Raw genomic sequence first — 20,149 nt, 5'->3', positions numbered from 1 at the left:
CCTCATCAATCTACACACAATACTCCATAATGACAAAAGCAAAAACAGGTTTTTAGAAATGTATATAAAAATAAAAACAACGGAAATATCACATTTAGGGTCGTTCTGTTGGAAGGTGAACCTTCGCCCCCAGTCTGAGGTCCTGAGCGCTCTGCAGCAGATTTTCATCAAGGATCTCTCTGTACTTTTTTCCGTTAATCTTTTCCTCGATCTTAACTAGTCTTCCAGTCCCTGCCGCTGAAAAACATCCCCACAGCATGATGCTGCCACCACCATGCTTCACCGTAGGGATGGTGCCAGGTTTCCTCCAAAAGTGACGCTTGGCATTGAGGCCAAAGAGTTAAATTTTTGGTTCATCAGACCTTGTTTCTCATGGTCTGAGAGTCCTTTAGGCACCTTTTGGCAAACTCCAAGCAGGCTGTCATTTGCCTTTTACTGAGGAGTGACTTCCGTCTGGCCACTCTACCATAAAGGCTTGATTGGTGGAGGGCTGCAGAGATGGTTGTCCTTCTGGAAGGTTCTCCCATCTCCACAGAGGAACTCTGGAACTCTGTCAGGTGACCGTCAGGTCTTGGTCACCTCCCTGACCAAGGCACTTCTCCCCCATTGCTCAGTTTGGCCGGTCGACCAGCTCTAGGAAGAGTCTTGGTGGTTCCAAACTTCTTCCATTTGAGAATGATTGAGGCCACTGTGTTCTTGGGGACCTTCAATGCTGCAGAAATGTTTTGGTGCCCTTCCCCAGTTCTGTGCCTCAGCACAATCCTGTCCCGGAGCTCTACAGACAATTCCTTCGACCTCATGGCTTTGTTTTTGCTCTGACATGCACTGTCAACTGTGGGACCTTATATGGACAGATTTCAAGTCTCATAGCAAAGGGTCTGAATACTTATGTAAATAATGTATATTTGTTTTTTATTTTTAATACATTTTCAAACATTTATTAAAACCCGTTTTTACTTTGTCATTATGGGGTATTGTGTGTAGATTGACGTGGAAAAACATGTATTTAATCCATTTTAGAATAAGGCTGTAATGAAGCAATGTGGAAAAAGGGAAGGGGTCTGAATACTTTCCGAACGCATCTCCATAGGCCTTTAATTGCTAGTGTGACATAATTTTTCCATCCTTATTTACAGTGTCATTCATAAACATGATACCTTCCTTGTAAAAGTTTTTTAAAGAAAATTTGTTGTTCCTTTATCAGTACATTGGAGTTTAGACATATCAAATTGTATTTGTCACATGCGCCGAATACAACAGTGTGTAGACTTTACTGTGAATAGCTTACTTACGAGCCCTTTCCCAACAATGTAGAGTTAAAAAGTAAGAAAAATGTCCTAAAAATAACAATACCAAAACTATATACAAAGAGTACCGGTACCGAGTCAATCTGCAGGGGTATGAGGTAACTGAGGTAATATGTACATGTAGGTAAGGGTAAAAGTAACCAGGCAATCAGGAAAGATAATAAACAGAGTAGCAGCAACTTATGTGAAAGTGTGTCTGTGTGAGTGTTTGTCTGTGTGTGGCATCAATGTGTGTGTGTGTGTGTGTGTGTGTGTGTGTGTGTGTGTGTGTGTGTGTGTGTGTGTGTGTGTGTGTGTGTGTGTGTGTGTGTGTGTGTGTGTGTGTGTGTGTGTGTGTGTGTGTGTGTTGGCGTGTCAGTGTAGTATGTGTGAGCACAGTGAGTGTGCATAGAGCCGGTGCAAGAGAGTCAGTAAAAATAAAAATGGGCTCAATGCAAATAGTCAGGGTAGCCATTTGATGAATTGTTCAGCAGTCTTATGGCATGGGGGTAGAAGCTGTTCAGGAGCCTTTTGGTCCCAGACTTGGTGCTGCTTGCAGTGCGGTAGCAGAGAAAACAGTCTGACTTGGGTGGCTGCAGTCTTTGACAATTTTTAGGGCTTTCCTCTGACACTGCCTGCAATTTTATGACAACTTTTATGGAATTCTTCTCATTTTACGTAGAGAAACATTTTCAATTCTATAGCTAATTTCCTGCAATTCTACATATTTTGTCATAGGGTGGAGAGAAATGTTTTCAGTTTTTAATGTGATAGCTGAGTGAGATTGACTAACAAAATCAATTGGGGCCACCCGGTCGGCATTTCAACCATGATTACTACATGTTTAGTTAGCAATCTAAAATATGTTAGCTGACATGGGCTAATTGAGTGACTGTGGTTGGAGGAACTTGATAATGAAACATTTGTAAAAAAATATATATATATTTAGCTTCGTCATTCATAATGACCTTTGGTGAGTTAAAGATTTCTCTGTTTTTTTTAGATAAATGAATCCTGAATATGTTACTCAAACTCCTTTTGTTTTGAGTCTAGATTATTCATTGCTTCTGAAGAACATTTTAGAGCCCGACCAATATCGACTTCCGATTTTAGAGCGGAAATATTCATGATAACCGATATCTGCCGAAATTTTAATCATTGTAGCTAGAATAAAATTACAATTCTGTATGGATTGTGCTTAAAACAGCCCTACAAAGCTAATTAGAAAGCTGCTAAAATTTTAGGAGCACCAGAAATAATATTTTTTTTGTATCCAGATTTTTATATCGTCATACCGTTCTTCTCTCATCCCGAGATGTATGCTATTCCCGGCATAGCGCACAAGGGGCGCTAAAAACGCAAGATAGGACCATTTACCAGAACGCTAACAAAATTAGTACAACTGCTAACAAAACTAGCACAAAATAATAGTGAAATAATGTTGACCCAGTTAGCTAAATGCTAACAGGCAAAAACGAACAAAACAAATTGCAAAGTCTGGCAAATCCAGCTCATAAAGTTATACAAGCATAGCTAGTAGTTACTGAATGTCATTTTCGATTAGTGTGGACATTTACAAGCTAAAGTGAACGAGAGAAATTGTGCAAGTTAACAAAGTTTTGATGCATGCTTGTTTGGGGGTGGAGTTCATTAGAATAATAGCCAGTGTGTAGAATAACACCCAAACATGCAAAGGAGGATATTACATTTTTCTACCTTTGTGTACCTATTCAGGATACATCACCATGAAGTGAATGGCGTTCATATTACACATTTCTGTATAGTACAGATCAAGGACCCATGATGTCATTCTGTTACCTTCATTCTGTTATCGGGTGTTGATCCGCTTCACTTACTCTAGTTCAATAACCAAAATAGATTTTTTCAAACTCCAGGTCTCATGTCGTAGCTGACACCCCATTCTTTCTGCAGACATCTTTGAATCTTAATTTGGAGTAGATATTTAAGAATTTATGGAAAATGTTATCACATAAAAAAAACTTGAGGAGATTTTACTGTCATTCTGTTACTAAACTTTGCATCTGCACTGTTCCTCAAGTAAATGTGTTTTAGTAAAATTGTCAGTGGCAATTGTTAAAAGTAGACTTCTGCATATAGGTGTGTGGTTTATTAAACTTTGCAATCCATAGTTTTTGCTTGGCATACATTTTTTAAGTGAAAATGTTAGTCTCAGCGTCACTCTGTTACTGTGGAATTGCCCAAATGCATGTGGTGCTCTTTTCCCTCTGTATGACTCATCGGTTCACATGGCTATCTGCGGGGACATACGTTTGTGCAACAAGCTGTAAACAAGGGCTCTATCTCATTTACGACCCTGGCTGGCTGCTGCGGTGCTGAGAGAGTTAACCGCATTGTGGGCAGGGCTATGGGGGAGGGGAGCGATGTGTGCTCCATAGACACATTTGCATTAGAGTGCCGCTGCTGCCTCTTAGCTGCTTTTGCTATAGAGGGCACAGCCGGTGGAACGAGAAAGAGAAGAGGGAGAAAGAATTTCATGGGAATCTTACTCCTCTCTCGTCCCCTGTTCTACCCGTTTGCCAGGGTGCTGCTGTGCAATGCTGTGTCAGTGGCAAGCCTGCTGCTAAGAAAGTTAATCTGATTTGCTCTCACACACCCCTCTCTCTTTCTGTGTCATTCTCTTGTGGTTCCAGGCATTCCAAGGCACGGAAGAAAAGGGAGACGGAAGAGAGGAAGGAGTGCCAGGAGAGGCACTGGAGGACGAAGAGAGAGAGAGAAAGGAGAAAGGAGGAGAGGGCAGCAGCAGCATATTGGAGGATGCCGGGGGGTACTCCGAGGACCAGCCCCTCGTCCCGCCCCCCTCAGTGGACTCTCCTTGCTCTCCGGCGAGCCCCCTGGGGCCCGGCACTCCCACGCCTCCTCCCCCTTTAGATGCCTTCTTCAGGAGACTAGGGAGTTTGTTCCACTTCAAGGCTGAACCAACCAGAGGAGCCCAGCCGCAGGAGGAACAGCAGCAGGCAGAGGAGGAAGGAGGACAAGAGGAGGAGGAGGAGGAGAAGACAGCATTAGCAGTGGTGTCTATTGAGCCAGACCTCTCAGGAATGACATGTGGTGCAGAGGTGGACCAGGACCACCGTGACTCTGCCGGGAGGCTGGCGGGAAACAAGGACACTCGGCACACAGAGACAGAGGACAGGAGAGAGGGAGAGTCTGGCTTACCTGGTGTAGCGACGTCCACACGGAGTCAAACGCACACAGACCTGGAGAAACCGTGAGTACTGTACTTCCTTCACATATGTGTGTGCGTGCATGTATGTGTGCGAGACAAAGAGACAACTCCCTTCAATGTTTATCTATGTAATTGTCAATGTATGTGAACAACAAACAAGCCATATTTTTGTTAATCCCAAGCCTCAGTTTCTCACCCTTTCCTGGGTTGTTTCTGGAGCGGCACTTTGAGTTCCCTAAGGTCCAGTGTAGTAATACGAATAGCTTGAACGGCTTAAAGCAGATTTGGGACAATAACAACAACAACAACAGCCAGGAAGTGTAAAGACCGTGGACAAACCTACCATTGTAGCCTGAGCTTAAAGAGGTATAAACTTCAAAGGCAACCTTAGCGGATCTGCTAGTAATTAGCACTAGTGGTGCCCGGCCTGGAATCTACAGTGCATTCGGAAAGTATTCAGACCCCTTCCCTTTTTCTACATTTTGTTACGTTACAGCCTTATTCTAAAATTGATTAAATACATTTTTTCCCTCATCAATCTACACACAATACCCCATAATGACAAAGGTGAAAAAGGTTTTTAGACATTTGTGCAAATAATGATAAAAAAACGTATTTACATAATTTTACTTATTTACACACCTTATTTACATAATTATTCAGACCCTTTGCTATGAGACTCAAACTTGAGCTCAGGTGCATCCTATTTCCATTGATCATCCTTGAGATGTTTCTACAACTTGATTGGAGTCCACCTGTGGTAAATTCAATTGATTGGACATAATTTGGAAAAGCACACACCTGTCTATATATGGTTCCACAGTTGACAGTGCATGTCAGAGCAAAAACCAAGCCATTAGGTCAAAGAAATTGTCCTTAGAGCTCAGAGACAGGATTGTGTCGAGGCACAGATCTGGGGAAGGGTACCAAAACATTTCTGCAGCATTGAAGGTCCCCAAGAACACAGTGGCCTCCATCATTCTTAAATGGAACCACCAAGATTCTTCCTAGAGCTGGCCCCCTGGCCAAACTGAGCAATTGGGGGAGAAGGGCCTTGGTCAGGGAGGTGACCTAGAACCCGATGGTCACACTGACAGAGTTCCAGAGTTCCTCTGAAGAGATGGGAGAACCTTTCAGAAGGACAACCATCTGCAGCACTCCACCAATCAGGAAACCTGGCACCATCCCTGCAGAGAAACATGGTGATGGTAGCATCCTGCTGTGGGGATGTTTTTCAGCAGCAGGGACTGGGAGACTAGTCAGGATCGAGGGAAAGATGAACAAAGCAGAGTATAGAGAAATCCTTGATGAATACCTGCTCCAGAGTGTTCAGGACCTCAGACTGGGGCAAAGGTTTAACAGGACAACGACCCTAAGCACACAGCCAAGACAACGCAGAAGTGGCTTCGGGACAAGTCTCTGAATGTCCTTGAGTGGCCCAGCCAGAGCCCGGACTTGAACCCGATCGAGCTTGAGAGGATCTGTAGGGAAGAATACAAGTGTGCCAAGCTTGAAGCGTCATACCCTGGAAGACTCAAGGCTGTAATTGCTGCCAAAGGTGTTTCAACAAAGTACTGAGTAAAGGGTCTGAATACTTATGTACAGTGGACTCCAAAATTACTGGCTCCCCTAACTGACAATGCACAAACAATACTTAAAAATATATAAACAATATAATTAAAGAGATAAACTCGAAATACCAAAATGTGAGAAATACTGTACTTTATTAATGTTTCAATGGAACCCACCAAAATCATTTGATTTAATAAAAAATCTATGTCCTCCAAATCAATGTTTTACAATTAATGGCACCCTTAAAGATTTTTGTAAATAACATCTACCAAAATTAAACCAGGTGTTAAATTCCACTTATTTAAGTTTATTTAAGTCTTAAGGAACTATATTGAGCCATTACATCACTTCCTGTTTCACTAGGGTATAAAAATTAGGTAACACACATGCAATATCCCTTTGTCATCAAACACCATGAAGAAAACAAAAGAACTGGCAGTTCAAAAGAGACAGATAGCCATAGACCTTCATAAATCTGGTAATGGCTACAAGAAGATCCACAAACGATTGAATATGCCACTGAGCACTGTCAGGGCAGAGGACGCAAATGCATTTTGTCCCCCAGGATAGGGAGGAGGATGGTGAGAGAATCAACAAAATCCCCAAGAATCACTGTGAAAGATTTGCAGGCTTTGGTGGTGTCTTGGGGTGACCAGGTTTCAAAAAGCACCATCAGATGCCACCTCCACAACCACAGGCTCTTTGGAAGGGTTGCCAGAAGAAAGCCCTTTCTGACCCCAAGGCACAGACGCAAGCGCTTGGAGTTTGCCAAATGTCATTTAAATTATGACTGGAAGAAGGTGCTGTGGTCAGATACAGCATCGGCATGTTTGGCGTCGAGACAGAGATGCATACAAGGAGAGGCACCTCATACCCATGGTGAAATATGGTGGTGGGTCAGTGATGTTTTTGGGCTGTTTTAATTCATGAATTCCACCAAGTATCAGGCAATTTTGGCTGACAATCTGGTTGCCTCTGCCAGAAGGCTGGGACTTTCCAACAAGACAATGACCCAAAACATACCTCAAGACCCACACAGAAATGGTTCTGTGACAACAAAATCAATGTTCTGCCATGGCCATCTCAGTCGCCCGACCTCAATCCAATCGAAAACCTGTGGGCTGTTGAAGAGGGCAAACCCAAGAATGTGAAGGATCTTGAAAGGATCTGCATAGAGGAATGGTCCAAAATCCCTCCAAATGTGTTCCTTAACCTTGTCAAACATTACAGGAAAATACTCCATGTTGTTATCCTTGCCAGAGGTGGTGGCACTAAGTACTAAATGAGGAGTGCCAATAATTATGAAACCTTGATTTTGGTGAAATGTATTTTGTATTAAATAATTGTATGATTTTGGTTGGTTCCATTGAAACATTAATAAAGTACAGTATTTCTCACATGTTGGTATTTTGAGTTTATCTCTGTAATTATATTGTTTATATTTTTTTAAGTATTGTTTGTGCAGTCAGGGGTGCCAGTAATTTGGAGCCCACTGTAAATGTGATTATGAGGTATTGTCATTATGAGTTATTGATGAGGTTAAGAAACAATTTAATTAATTTTGGAATAAGGCTGTAATGTAACAAAATGTGGAAAAAATCAAGGCGTCTGAATACTTTCCGAATGCACTGTATTCCAGAGGTCTGAGGTGGCCCTTGGCATGGGTGTTAGCACACCTTGGCACAAGTGATGGGCACCGCGTGGGCAGGGGCTTGCGGACGGGCACCATCCCGATATGAATCCTTACACCATCACATGGTGGGATGAATGAACCCTCGAGGCCTCACAGAATGTTTGGGATACAACAGGCCTGTGTTGTGACACCCATACTGTTTGACAGTGCTGCCTTTCATGTGGCTACCAAACCAGAAGTAGGACAAAGTCCCACTAGATACTGATCTACAATCAGTTTAGCATTTCCTCCCTAATGGTTAAAGTTAGTATTTGGGGGTATGGTAAACTGATCCTAGATCTGTACCTATGAAGAAGTTGGGAAATCTAGGGCATTCCCATGGTTGCTGCTACACTCGAAGGAAATGAGATGGGCTCTGGGATCATATCAGGATAATGCTAACAGATTAGCAGGCAGCTTTATGTAAACCCACAGCCAGTTAAAAGAGGAAGGAGCCTTTCACTTAGATCAAATCCTCCTCAGTTACCTCAGGTTCCCCCCATGGAGAAAACCACTCATTTGTGTAGCTAACCGGTCATCCATATGGCTTTGTCTAAACAATGGACACATTGCATTCAGAGGGATAGGTTACCAAGGTCAGTTGGATGTGCTTCACGGGTACAGTAGCTGATGGGAGCAGTATAGATAAGAGAGGCTAATGCATGGACAGCAGGTACGTGCTATTTAGCCGTAGACAATGAGCTGACACTACACCATTGAACACAAATCAAGCTAGTACTCAGAAGAGACCACTATTCTTCCTAAGTCTTCCTGGAGACTCTTCTCAAACCTGAATACTGTTGGTCAGTGACCGAAAGAAGCAGTTTATTTTGATTTTTTTGGTTCCTCATTAACTTTTGCAGAAGCAGCAGCTACTCTTCCTGGGGTCCACAAAAAGCAACATACGCAACAAAACACTGATACACTAATAGACAAGCACAGTCACACAAATGTAAAAAACAAACAATGTACAAACAATATAACAACAAAAATGGTGTGATAGTGTGTTTGTTTGTCCCCTCACAGTCCCCGCCGTTCATTATGGTGTGTGTACATGTGTGTGTTTTGCCCACATTGGTAGCCTGGGTCTTAGAGGAACAGCTGTGACAGACAGTGGCAGTGTGGGGCTGCGTATGCTAGGGTGTCACACGTGGGACTCTCTCTCTCTCGTGCTCCCTCTCTCCCTATCTCTGTCTGTGGCCTCTGGGCTGTTTTAACACCCTGCCCATGCCAATATCAGCCAGGAGTGATTTGTCCCATGTCTCCAAATATACCAGGCCACAACAAGAACTGGGGAGTGTTGAGGTAGAGGCAGATTCTCTCCTGATGTTCGGTTTCTCTGAGGATTGAGTTTGGAGTAACTTTACAGATTATGTTGGACTTGAAATGTTCCTCTTACATGCTGTATTCAGTGCCTGTTAGGGTTTTCAGCCTGTGGTTATTTAGGTTGGCACAAAGGTGGACAGACAGAGTTGTCCCTGGACCCTGTAGTGCATCTCTACCCTCTGCCCATCAGCTCAGATTACACTGATGTGCACGTGTGTGTCAGCACTGAGAGGTGACCATGACTATGCACCACACACACACACACACACACACACACACACACACACACACACACACACACACACACACACACACACCAGGGTTTCCGTTAGCTGGTACAGTGGCTTGCGAAAGTATTCACCCCCGCTTGACATTTTTCCTATTTTGTTGCCTTACAACCTGGAATTAAAATTGATTTTTTTGGGCGGTTTGTATCATCTGATTTACACAAAATGCTTACCACTTTAAAGATCCAAAATATTTTTTCTTGTGAAACAAACAATAAATAAGAGAAAAAAAGCTATTCACCCCCCCAAAGTCAATACTTTGTAGAGCCACCTTTTGCAGCAATTACAGCTGCAAGTCTCTTGGGGTTTGTTTCTATAAGCTTGGCACATCTAGCCACTTGAATTTTTGCCCATTCTTTAAGGCAAAACTGCTCCAGCTCCTTCAAGTTGGATGGGTTCCGGTGGTGTACGTCAATCTTTAAGTCATACCACAGATTCTCAATTGGATTGAGGTCTGGGCTTTGACTAGGCCATTCCAAGACATTTAAATGTTTCCCCTTAAATCACTCGAGTGTTGCTTTAGCAGTATGCTTAGGGTCATTGTCCTGCTGGAAGGTGAACCTCAGTCCCAGTCTCAAATCTCTGGGAGACTGAAACCGGTTTCCCTCAAGAATTTCCCTGTATTTAGCGCCATCCATCATTCCTTCAATTCTGACCAGTTTCCCAGTCCCTGCCGATGAAAAACATCCCCACCGCATGATGCTGCCGCCACAATGCTTCAGTCTGGGGATGGTGTTCTCGGGGGGATGAGAGGTGTTGGGTTTGCGCCAGACATTTTCCTTGATGGCCAAAAAGCTCAATTTTAGTCTCATCTGACCAGAGTACCTTCTTCCATATGTTTGGGGAGTCTCTCACATGCAGGGGCGGAAATCCCGGGGGGGGACGGGGGGGACACGACCCCCCCATCCTGGGAAAGATATGATTTGTCCCCCCCAATATATCACTGAAACATAACTATGTAATTTAAATAATATTAATAATACGCAATGAAAGCAATTGTGCTGATTATAGACACTTAATAGCGCGTTTTTAAGTTTCAAAAGATTGCGACCCCCCCCACCCTTTGCCTCACAATGGTTTGATCCACTGCCAGTTCCTTAGTTGGCAAGGTAACAGAGGGGTCGTATCTACTGTCTGAAAGGCACTCAATGAACGTAACTGACGTGAGGTTAATCTAGTCAATCGCGCACACACACTAGCTGAATATGCAGAGCTAGCACGCAAATATTAACGATTAAGCTAGCTAGTACCTATTCCATTTATGTGGCGTCGTCAAAGATGGAATCTTTGCTATCGTCAATTTATTCCAAGATCAGCATGCAGATGATGTAAGTTAGTGCTTCAAAGTCATTGTGATAAGGTTAGCGATAAACTGAAGTCCAAACTGAACAGAACTACACTCTCTTCTACCATTGTCTTAAATATATTTAATGGTCTCGTTGCAAAAGCTAAATTGTCGCAAGGGAACTTTTATTTATTTATTTTATTTCAACTTTATTTAACCCGGGTAGCAAAGATTATAGCAAACACCACTGAAACTGAATTGGTGCTCGCTAGCTTTGCAAATTCAGCTATTGTTGGAAGCCAGCCAATATGAAACAAACTATTTAAATTACAAAAGGTTGCAGCATATGTTGTGTAAATGGTGAACTCATACAGCTGTCAACTCTTGTCATTTTAATCCGTTTCACATTTTCTAGCTACCTTTTAGATCGAAGCCCAAATAGAAGGATAGAAGATGATAGAAGCCCATCTCCTACTGTAAATAACCTACACACTGTGTGTGTAACCAGCCAGCCAGCCAGGTAGAAAAATGGCAGAAAATAAAAGACGGACATCAGAGTATTTTTCAATACACCAAAACGCATAGTAAGAACCCTAGTAGCCTAATATCTCAAAGACTAGTTGATAAAATGTTCATAAGAAAGAAATGAAATTCTAATGGAAATGGAAATCTAATGGCAGAGACAGGGAGTCTCAGGTAAGTTTGTTGAGTCTTTGTTTGGCAACTTTATGAAAGGTTCTCAATTTTTTTTACTTGTAAAATAGGAACATAATTGGAAAATGCCATGGATAACCCCACTCTCAACTTAAACTGGTGGCTGAACTAAGATTTGTTAAAGGCAATGGTATTGCTGTTGTGATTAGTTGTGTAGTTTTGGGTACTGGTAGTTAGGAGTACGGCAAACACCTTATTTCTTTGGTTCCTCAATATACATTTACCATATTACAATGTAGGCTATGTGTTACAGCACTACTTTTGGTGTCCCCCTCAGGAATTGCTTTTGAGAAAATTTCATGTAATTGTCCCCTCCAAAGTTGATATCAGATTTTCGCCCCTGCTCACATGCCTTTTGGCAAACACCAAACGTGTTTGTTTATTTTTCTCTTTAAGCAATGGCTTTTTTCTGGTCACTCTTCCGTAAAGCCCAGCTCTGTGGAGTGTATGGTTTAAAGTCCTATGGACAGATACTCAAATCTCCGCGGTGGAGTTTTGCAGCTCCTTCAGGGTTATCTTTGGTCTCTTTGTTGCCTCTCTGATTAATGCCCTCCTTGCCTGGTCTGTGAGTTTTGCCGGGCAGCCCTCTCTTGGCAGGTTTGTTGTGGTGCCATATTCTTTTCATTTTTTAATAATGGATTTAATGTTGCTCAGTGGGATGTTCAAAGTTTCTGATATTTTTTTATAACCCAACCCTGATCTGTACTTCTCCACAACTTTGTCCCTGACCTGTTTGGAGAGCTCCTTGGTCTTCATGGTGCAGCTTGCTTGGTGGTGCCCCTTGCTTAGTAGTGTTGCAGATTCTGGGGCCTTTCAGAACAGGTGTATGTATATATATGTATATATATATATATATATATGTGACAGATCATGTGACACTTACTGTAGATTACACACAGGTGGACATTATTTAACTAATTATGTGACTTCTGAAGGTAATTAGTTGCACCAGATCTTATTTAGGGGCTTCATAGCAAAGGGGGTGAATACATATGCACGCACCACTTTTCCGCTTGTTATTTTTTCACATTTCTTGAAACAAGTTTTTTTTTTTTTCACTTCACCAATTTGGACTATTTTGTGTATGTCCATTACATGAAATCCAAATAAAAATCAATTTAAATGACAGGTTGTAATGCAACAAAATAGGAAAAATGCCAAGGGGATGAATACTTTTGCAAGGCACTGTAATTGCCGGCATTTGGCACCCCCAAAAAATGAAAAGCCTATAAATAAAATTGTTGCTACCAAATTGACAGGGAGAAACACTGGTAGGCAGGCTATCAGTGCGTCACCAACCACTTTACAATGTGAGCTGGAGGCAGTATGCCTTTTGAAAATATACTTAATTGTTAGAAATCTGAATGTTTTACTTCATATTATGAGGCATGTCTTACCATGCTTGAAAATCCGACCATAGAAACGTTGATGCAGTTATTTTATATAGACTTCATAGGCAGCACGTGAGTTTCAAGTTTGGGCAATCCTACCATTTCTACCAATCTGCGTGCCAATTATTATTTTCATATGCACATTCTTGTGGAAGAGTTTCATTTCTCAAATCATTGTCACGTGGTTAATCATAAAAATCGTAATTAAAATGATACAAATATAAAAGTTGAAATTCAACTAATGAGAGAGCAGCAGCCTCTGCCATATGGACATATTGATGCACTGTGATAATTGCCGGCTAAATAGCCTAAATGAGCGCATGGAACTCTGAGATGCAGCCGCTGGCCTATAACTTCCATTGTTAACTAAGTAAAAATACATCAATCCTACAAATAAAAACACTAGAAAATATACTGATGAAAATTCAATCACATTCATCTCTCTACTCAGCCAGCCTGCCTACCTTTCGATCTGTCATGACTTGAGCTTTCGCAGGTGAAGTGCAACATTGTATCAAATCAACCAACTGGATCCAGCTGAAGCATCTCTAGCCAACTTGCAAGATTGTATCAACCAGCCTATTCCGAGCACTCAGAGTTCACCATGTCAGTGAGCTTGGGACAGACAGCTGTTTTTGAGCAAGGGGAAAGGTATTGTATGACTTGTCAACTGGATATATGGGATCATCAGATGATGATAGTTTGCTTTTTCACACCAAGGCTTGGTGATTATCGAGGGGGAGATTGTTGGAAAGATTTTTCAAATAGGCCTACTTTGAGGAACTATTAGGCTATCATTCACAAAAAACAGACTTCGTTGACTTACTGTGTGAATTGAAGAAAGAATTACTGAGAAGCTCAGCTTATTAGTGGTGGACATGGTGAGTTAAAACAGTCAGAAATCAAACATCCCCAAATTGGCACTTTCCTACATTTGTGCGCAGCAGGCCAGGTAGTCTACTTCAATGCGTGTTCAGGCGTGCATGCTCCCTCAGGCTTGTGGTCAATTTGCAGTCCCCAAATGATTTGTAATTATGTTCAGGCCCCGACCATCCACTCAAAGAAGAAAACGGCCGGTGACTGAATCTAGTTGTTGGCCCCTGCTCTAGGGCAATTCAGAAAGCTGATTGAGGACCTTATTACTGATACATGTGTTCGTTTTTCTGACCTTGTTTTTCTTTCTTTCTGCTTGCATTTTGTATTTATATTTTTATGTGTGTAAATGACAACTCGTAAATGATCGTTATGAAATAAACCAAAACTTGTTTCCTACTAGTGTAGCAGGTTGTGAACTCTCCAAACAACGTTTCCACTCCGAGAATAAAAACGGTAAATGAGTGTAGGCCTAATTAATAATACAATTAATTTACAGAAATGAATGTATCCAAATGACGGGGATTAACGGTACATTTACTACTGGTAACCTATGTAATGGGGAATTGATACAAAGAATCAATCAAAGGGCAAACAATATACACAATACATTTTTTATTTAACCTTTATTTACCTAGGCAAGTCAGTTAAGAAGAAATTCTTATTTTACAATGATGGCCTACCCCGGCAAAACCCTCCCCTAACCCGGACGACACTGGGCCAATTGTGCGCCGCCCTATGGGACTCCCGATCACGGCTGGTTGTGTGATACAGCCCGGGATCAAACCAGGGTCTGTAGTGACGCCTCTAGCACTGAGACGCAGTGCCTTAGACCGCTGCGCCACTCGGGAGCCCCAAATGAAACAATGAATGCGCAAGAAGGGCAGGAGACAGCTGAGCGCATGCATTTTGGAGAGAGAACGCTATAGGCTATCTTCGCCAATCACCCCTCCCCTTCTTCTTGTCTCAACATTTAAAATTATACTCAAGACACATTATCTTCACACATATTTGAGTTGCTTTTCACTGACAGCCGCAACTCAATAATCAGCTAGTCCTTTTGCCACACGCTGCCTATGAAAGACTTTCTCTCCTGTTCTGTTGGTTTTCATATACATTTTCTTTCGTTGTTCACAATCCTAGTCATATTAGCAACCCATCCTAGTTGTGGCATCTTTAGATTCACCCTCTTTCTACATTTCTAAAGACATTTTTATTTGTACCACTCACATCAGGTGCACTGTTTAGGATTGGTGTTTTCCCGCGAATTGCATTTTGGCAAATGTTTTAAAATAACATTTTATTGGCTGCTTCATTACAGGAGTTGCATGTTCTGTTAAGATGAATTACCATAATGTAAATGTGATTTCTGTCATTCTGAACACTGTGGGTGGACACCTTAATGGTTTACGCACCCAATGAATATGGATCCGGTATATTTCTCAAGTGGCCGGTAAATTTAAAATTTCCCGGTCACCCTGACACACACACACACACACACACAAACACACACACACACCTGGCCCCTAAGCTCGTTATCAAACACTATTAGGTATGCAAAACTATACCGCCAACCACTGCACTATTACATTTTCCACACAGTATGTGTGAAAGTGACGGCTTATCGCATATTGAACAAATCCAGGCATTAGGTGCCCATTGAAATGCATTAGCCTGTTGATTTCAATATGGATGGACAGCAAGGCAGATGGATGGTCTGAGATACTGTATCCTCCGCAGATGGTGTGTAATGGGAGACAGTGAGACACAGAGGCCCTGCGGTCCACAGGCAGTTCTGTTCGGTTCTGCCCCCTGTTATGGAATAGAGGTGAAAGCAGTAGTCTGACTCTGACAGTAAGGAATAAGCAGAAAGACACCATGACCTCTGCAGAAGAGAAGGAGTGTGGGAAATGGAGTGAAGAAGAGAAGGAGTGTGGGAAGTGGAGTGAAGAAGAGAAGGAGTGTGGGAAGTGGAGTGAAGAAGAGAAGGAGTGTGGGAAGTGGAGTGAAGAAAAGAAGGAGTGTGGGAAGTGGAGTGAAGAAGAGAAGGAGTGTGCGCAGGGAGCTGGGAGAGAGTGAGGGAAAAATCACAGAGGAATACGAGAGTCATGTTAAGAAAATACATTTGAAATAACAAACAAACTGTGGAGTCAGGACATTTGGCTTCCTGGGTGAGACCCACTTGATTAGGATACTCCCTAGATGATCTGTAGATGCTCACTATCAACTAAACTATCAGTTTCATTTCTTAATATCATTTGCAACTCTATTGATGTCAATAAATACATTCACAACTATCTTCGTAAGTTACCCCAGTGGCTCTAGTTTCTGCATGTGCAGCTGATAAACTGATGTAGAGGTCTGCACAGGACTGATTTCTTCATACTGCCTGCCCGCTGTCAATATTACTAGGCTATATCAGCCAATAGGCTAGACTTAGTTTGAAGAGAGCAGACACTTGTACTTTCTTTTGAGCTACGTTTTGCATATAGCCTACATTTTAGGAGCGGGATGATTTTCTGACTGAGACAAAAATGGGTGATCAATATGTATTTCAAGGCAATGTAGTAAACTATAGCCTAATCATATCTAGGAATTTCATTTCCTTAAAAAGATAAGTGCACCGCCCAACCATAGCCTAGAACAGGGATCATCAACTAGATTCAGCCGCGGGCCAATTTCTTTTCTTGAGCAGATGATCACGGGTCCGAAACATATTTACAAATCATTTGTAGACTGCAAATTGACCGCAAGAAGCCCAAACAGATATAATATTTGACTAAAACATAATCATTTCAAACCTTGCTTACATTTAGATATGATCGTGTGTCTCTCTAATATGTGTGGAAAAACTTGAACAGATTTCCCAAATTAAAATCTCTTGGAGCTATTTCCTGGTGTTTTTACAGTTTTTTTCCTATGTAATATTTTTTGTTGTTGATCAGAATACTTGGGGGGCCAAATAAAACCACCTGCGGGCCAAATTTGGGCCTCGAGTTGGGAAACCCTGGCCTATAGCCTACTCTATTTCATTGATACCTCATACGTATTCTTGCACGCCCAACTAGGAGAGGAGAGGTAGGCTACGGAACTTGAAGCAGCAATAAGGATGAGAGCGTACACTTGCACTTTCTCTTGAGCTACATTTTGCATATAGCTTTAGGCTTGGGCGGTATCCAGATTGTCATACCTTTATACCGACCTTGTGCCATACAAGGATATTCGGTAATACCGGCACTGAACACAAGGGGCGCTATTTTCAAACCCCACTGAGCCTTTTTAATCCGAAGGTTATCAATACTAAATAGTACATGTAAAGTCCCATAGAAAATGCTAACTAAATGCTAGCAAGTGCATTGCGAACTTTTTATACAGTCTCTGACCTAAAGTATTTGCAGGACAGACATCCCAGCTCTTAAAGTTATACAAGTAACTAAAAAATGCTACTCACAGTTTGCTGCACGCACCGAACAAATATTAGACGGACCGTCCCTGCATCCCCATAGAAGGGTCAGGGAAGCAGGAGAGGAGGAAGAGAAAAAGAAAGAGGTGTGTAGAATGAGAGAGGGACGAGATAGACCGGCAGAATTGTCATTGAAGGTGTAGCTGCTTTTCACTCACTGGGTGAAGAAGTAGGCCAAACAACAATTATATTCATAGCACAGCAATTAACAACAGGAGAGTGGAGTAGCCACTCAGACGGCTGGGGCTGACGCTGGGGAACCAAATGAAATGAAAATAAATGAAATGGAGTATGTCGAGTTTTGTCCTGCAGGGATGTAAGAAGGGAACTGTAACATCAAGGTTTGCAGAGGAGGGAAACATCTGAGTGCAACAAGGAAATAAAGAACGCCATTTGATTAAATACGGGATTGGAAAGCACTGTCTGGGCCAATAGTTATCAAACACCAGTGGATTCTCCTCATCGCACATACGCAATGTCCATGAGCTAGAAATAGAATGAGAGATGAAAGGGAGAGAGTGGGAGCGAGCGAGAGGGAAAGAGAGAGAGAGGAAGAGACATTGTTTTTCTCGGAGGGGGAGCTGCTGTTTGAGATAAGCCACCGGCCGATAACTAAAGACAGACCACAGCAGACCAGAGAACCCACAGTGTACACAAAGGACGCACACACCAAAGGACATGCAGCATTGAGTCCACAGACAGCATACCAGACATTCACACCACAGTCCATACACCATTGAATCCACAGACACGACACACCATGAAGGACACTCATGTATACTTGTGCCATGAAGGCATGTTAACCTTATCTAGCTGCTACTGAATGTCATTCCAACATTCCTACAAAGTATGCCATATTTGTGAGCTGAAAATCACTGACACTGAGGGGGAAACATTTCATTGCAATGTTTCAAACTCATTCTGGCAACTATGCTATGCTATACATGTTGTCGATGCTGACTTTTGATTGAATATGAATGTTTTGTGTCACCTCACGACTCAAAACACAAGAGCAGTTAACTTCTGAAAGTTGAGCATGACTTTGAAAGTCTTGTTACCGTAGGAGATTAACTAGTAGCTTATTTTAGAGCACAAATCTTACAGGGCTACATTCTTTGACAATGGTTTCTTGTGATTCCGCCAGTTCTGTCATTGAGTCATGGTAATATGTAGGCTGGGTGTGTGTTCAGGAAGCCAGAGAGAGTAGGATAATTGTCCAGTGCAGGCTAGGGTGCCTGGTTATTGTGTGGGTGGGTGGGTGGGTGGGGGAGTCTGGCTCTAGCTAAGCCCTCCTGGCAGCCAGTCAGTTACTGGTGCTAAGTCAGGGTGGGGAGGCTATGCATGGAAACACAGGAATCTTGATCCTTTGACACTAGAGCGTGCTTACGTGCTCACACACACACGCTGTCGTCAGACTGATTCATACAGCACAGCATGTAGAGGGGAAATGTTTGTAATGATTCGTCCCTGTGCGTCCGAGATGCTGGCAGGGCAGGAAGAGCATCACTGGTTGGAATGGTTTCAGCCATTTGGCTGGGGAGCAGGAAGTGTGAGCATGGCTCATTTGCACGAATGAGCCAGCCTGGTTTCCCTTCTCGATCACTGATTAGCCCTTCGATATCCCTCTGCACTCTACAGACCACAGATCCATTTCAATGTGAAGTCGCACAGTCATTGGAAAACGTGTTGCAGTCTAGTGGCTTGAGCGGTTCACGCCCTTTAACAAGTGTGACAACTGTCATTTTCCAAAAGGAAAAGTAAATGTACATGGTAGAATTTTACATGTAATTTAGTGCTGGTCAAATAAAGACAGTGTCATGTTTTTGGCCCAAAGTATCCACTCCTCCCATGCCACACAACTCATCCTACACACCGTGACTTAATACAACGTCTAGGAGAGTAATCTATCTGGGCTCCTGTCTATGATGCGTCAAACAAAGCCACAGTTTGTACACGGTGTCCCGTGGGGAGCTGTCACGATACACTGCTGCCCCTGGGGCCTTGGAGTCTGAAAGCTGACAGCCATCAAGACAACGCTACAGACAAACAATCAGCTACTCATCAATGTACTGTATTTATAGTCCTCTTGGGAATCCAATCAGACCTTGTTGTTGTTATACCAAAGGCTTTTTATTGAGCTGGAGAAGAACTGATAGTGAAGAATAGAGCTACACGGAAATATCCATAAATAATTATCTATAAATAATAAGATATTTATTCGAACTCGCTGCAATGGGATTTCTTATTTTCATTCTGTAGAAGGACCCACTGAAGTGCTTTATTGTGACAAGATCTTTGTGGCCATAAGCCTCATTCATTTTTTTTGTTTTGTTGCGGGGGTAACATCATGAGAACATGACTCAAATCAACCAAAATCACCTCATGACTCAGGCTGACTCATCCATTAAGTTGAACTCTAAAACGTAATACCAGCGTGCTGTTTTTGTTGACATTGATTATATAGTTAATCTCAGATACATTTTGTATTATCCAAGCCACTGTCACTCCTTATGAGATGACTAGTTTACTTTGTGGGGGATACCTGCATCCGTCTCCCCAGTAGTATTCTTCTCTCACACCAACACAGGCAGCAATCAATTAAAAAACAACAAAGCCAAGCGCTAATGTTATTGTATCAGTTGAACACCATCTGGGCGAGTTGGGGTTGGGGTGAGGACCAGCTGTGAGCTACTTTGTGCTAAAGAGGCTGGGGAGGTCATTGTAAAGGCTGTAATTATTTGATGTGTGTTTCCAGGCAGGGAAGCTAATTGAAAACACTGAGCACAATTGTGTTTGGAAGGTAAAAGCCTTGAAAAATGCCTTTTCCCCCTGAACACCATTATTATCTTTTTTGAAGCATTGTACTATTTGATTTCTCATCAAGCCCTTTGAAGGATTAAGATGGGGGAGGTGAAGGGAACAGAAACGGTGCTGGTTGTAGGTGTGTGAAAGCTGGTAGATCTATGCATTGCCCTGGGGCATGCTATATCTTTGTCCAGTAGCTGCCGATTAATATTTGATGAGGATGTTCTTGAACTGCTGTATGAGTGGCTGCTTTTTACACAACACTGC

The 20,149-nt window shown here is 42.4% G+C and overlaps 1 protein-coding gene across 2 annotated transcripts in view; it reads left to right on the top strand.

Annotated features, from left to right (window-relative positions):
* LOC106567691 (uncharacterized) overlaps positions 1 to 20,149 on the top strand; it is a 76,216-nt gene that overhangs the window by 9,854 nt on the left and 46,213 nt on the right. For both annotated transcript variants that reach the window (XM_014137279.2, XM_045693528.1), the window contains exon 3: positions 3,959 to 4,536. In XM_014137279.2, coding sequence (XP_013992754.2) covers positions 3,959 to 4,536 — 578 coding nt within the window. The remainder of the gene's footprint in view (positions 1 to 3,958; positions 4,537 to 20,149) is intronic.

This window comes from Salmo salar, chromosome ssa13 (genome assembly GCF_905237065.1).
Source record: "Salmo salar chromosome ssa13, Ssal_v3.1, whole genome shotgun sequence".
Classification (NCBI taxonomy): domain Eukaryota; kingdom Metazoa; phylum Chordata; class Actinopteri; order Salmoniformes; family Salmonidae; genus Salmo; species Salmo salar.
The sequence above is the reverse complement of the archived record's forward strand: the minus strand, read 5'-3'. Positions and strand labels throughout refer to the sequence as shown.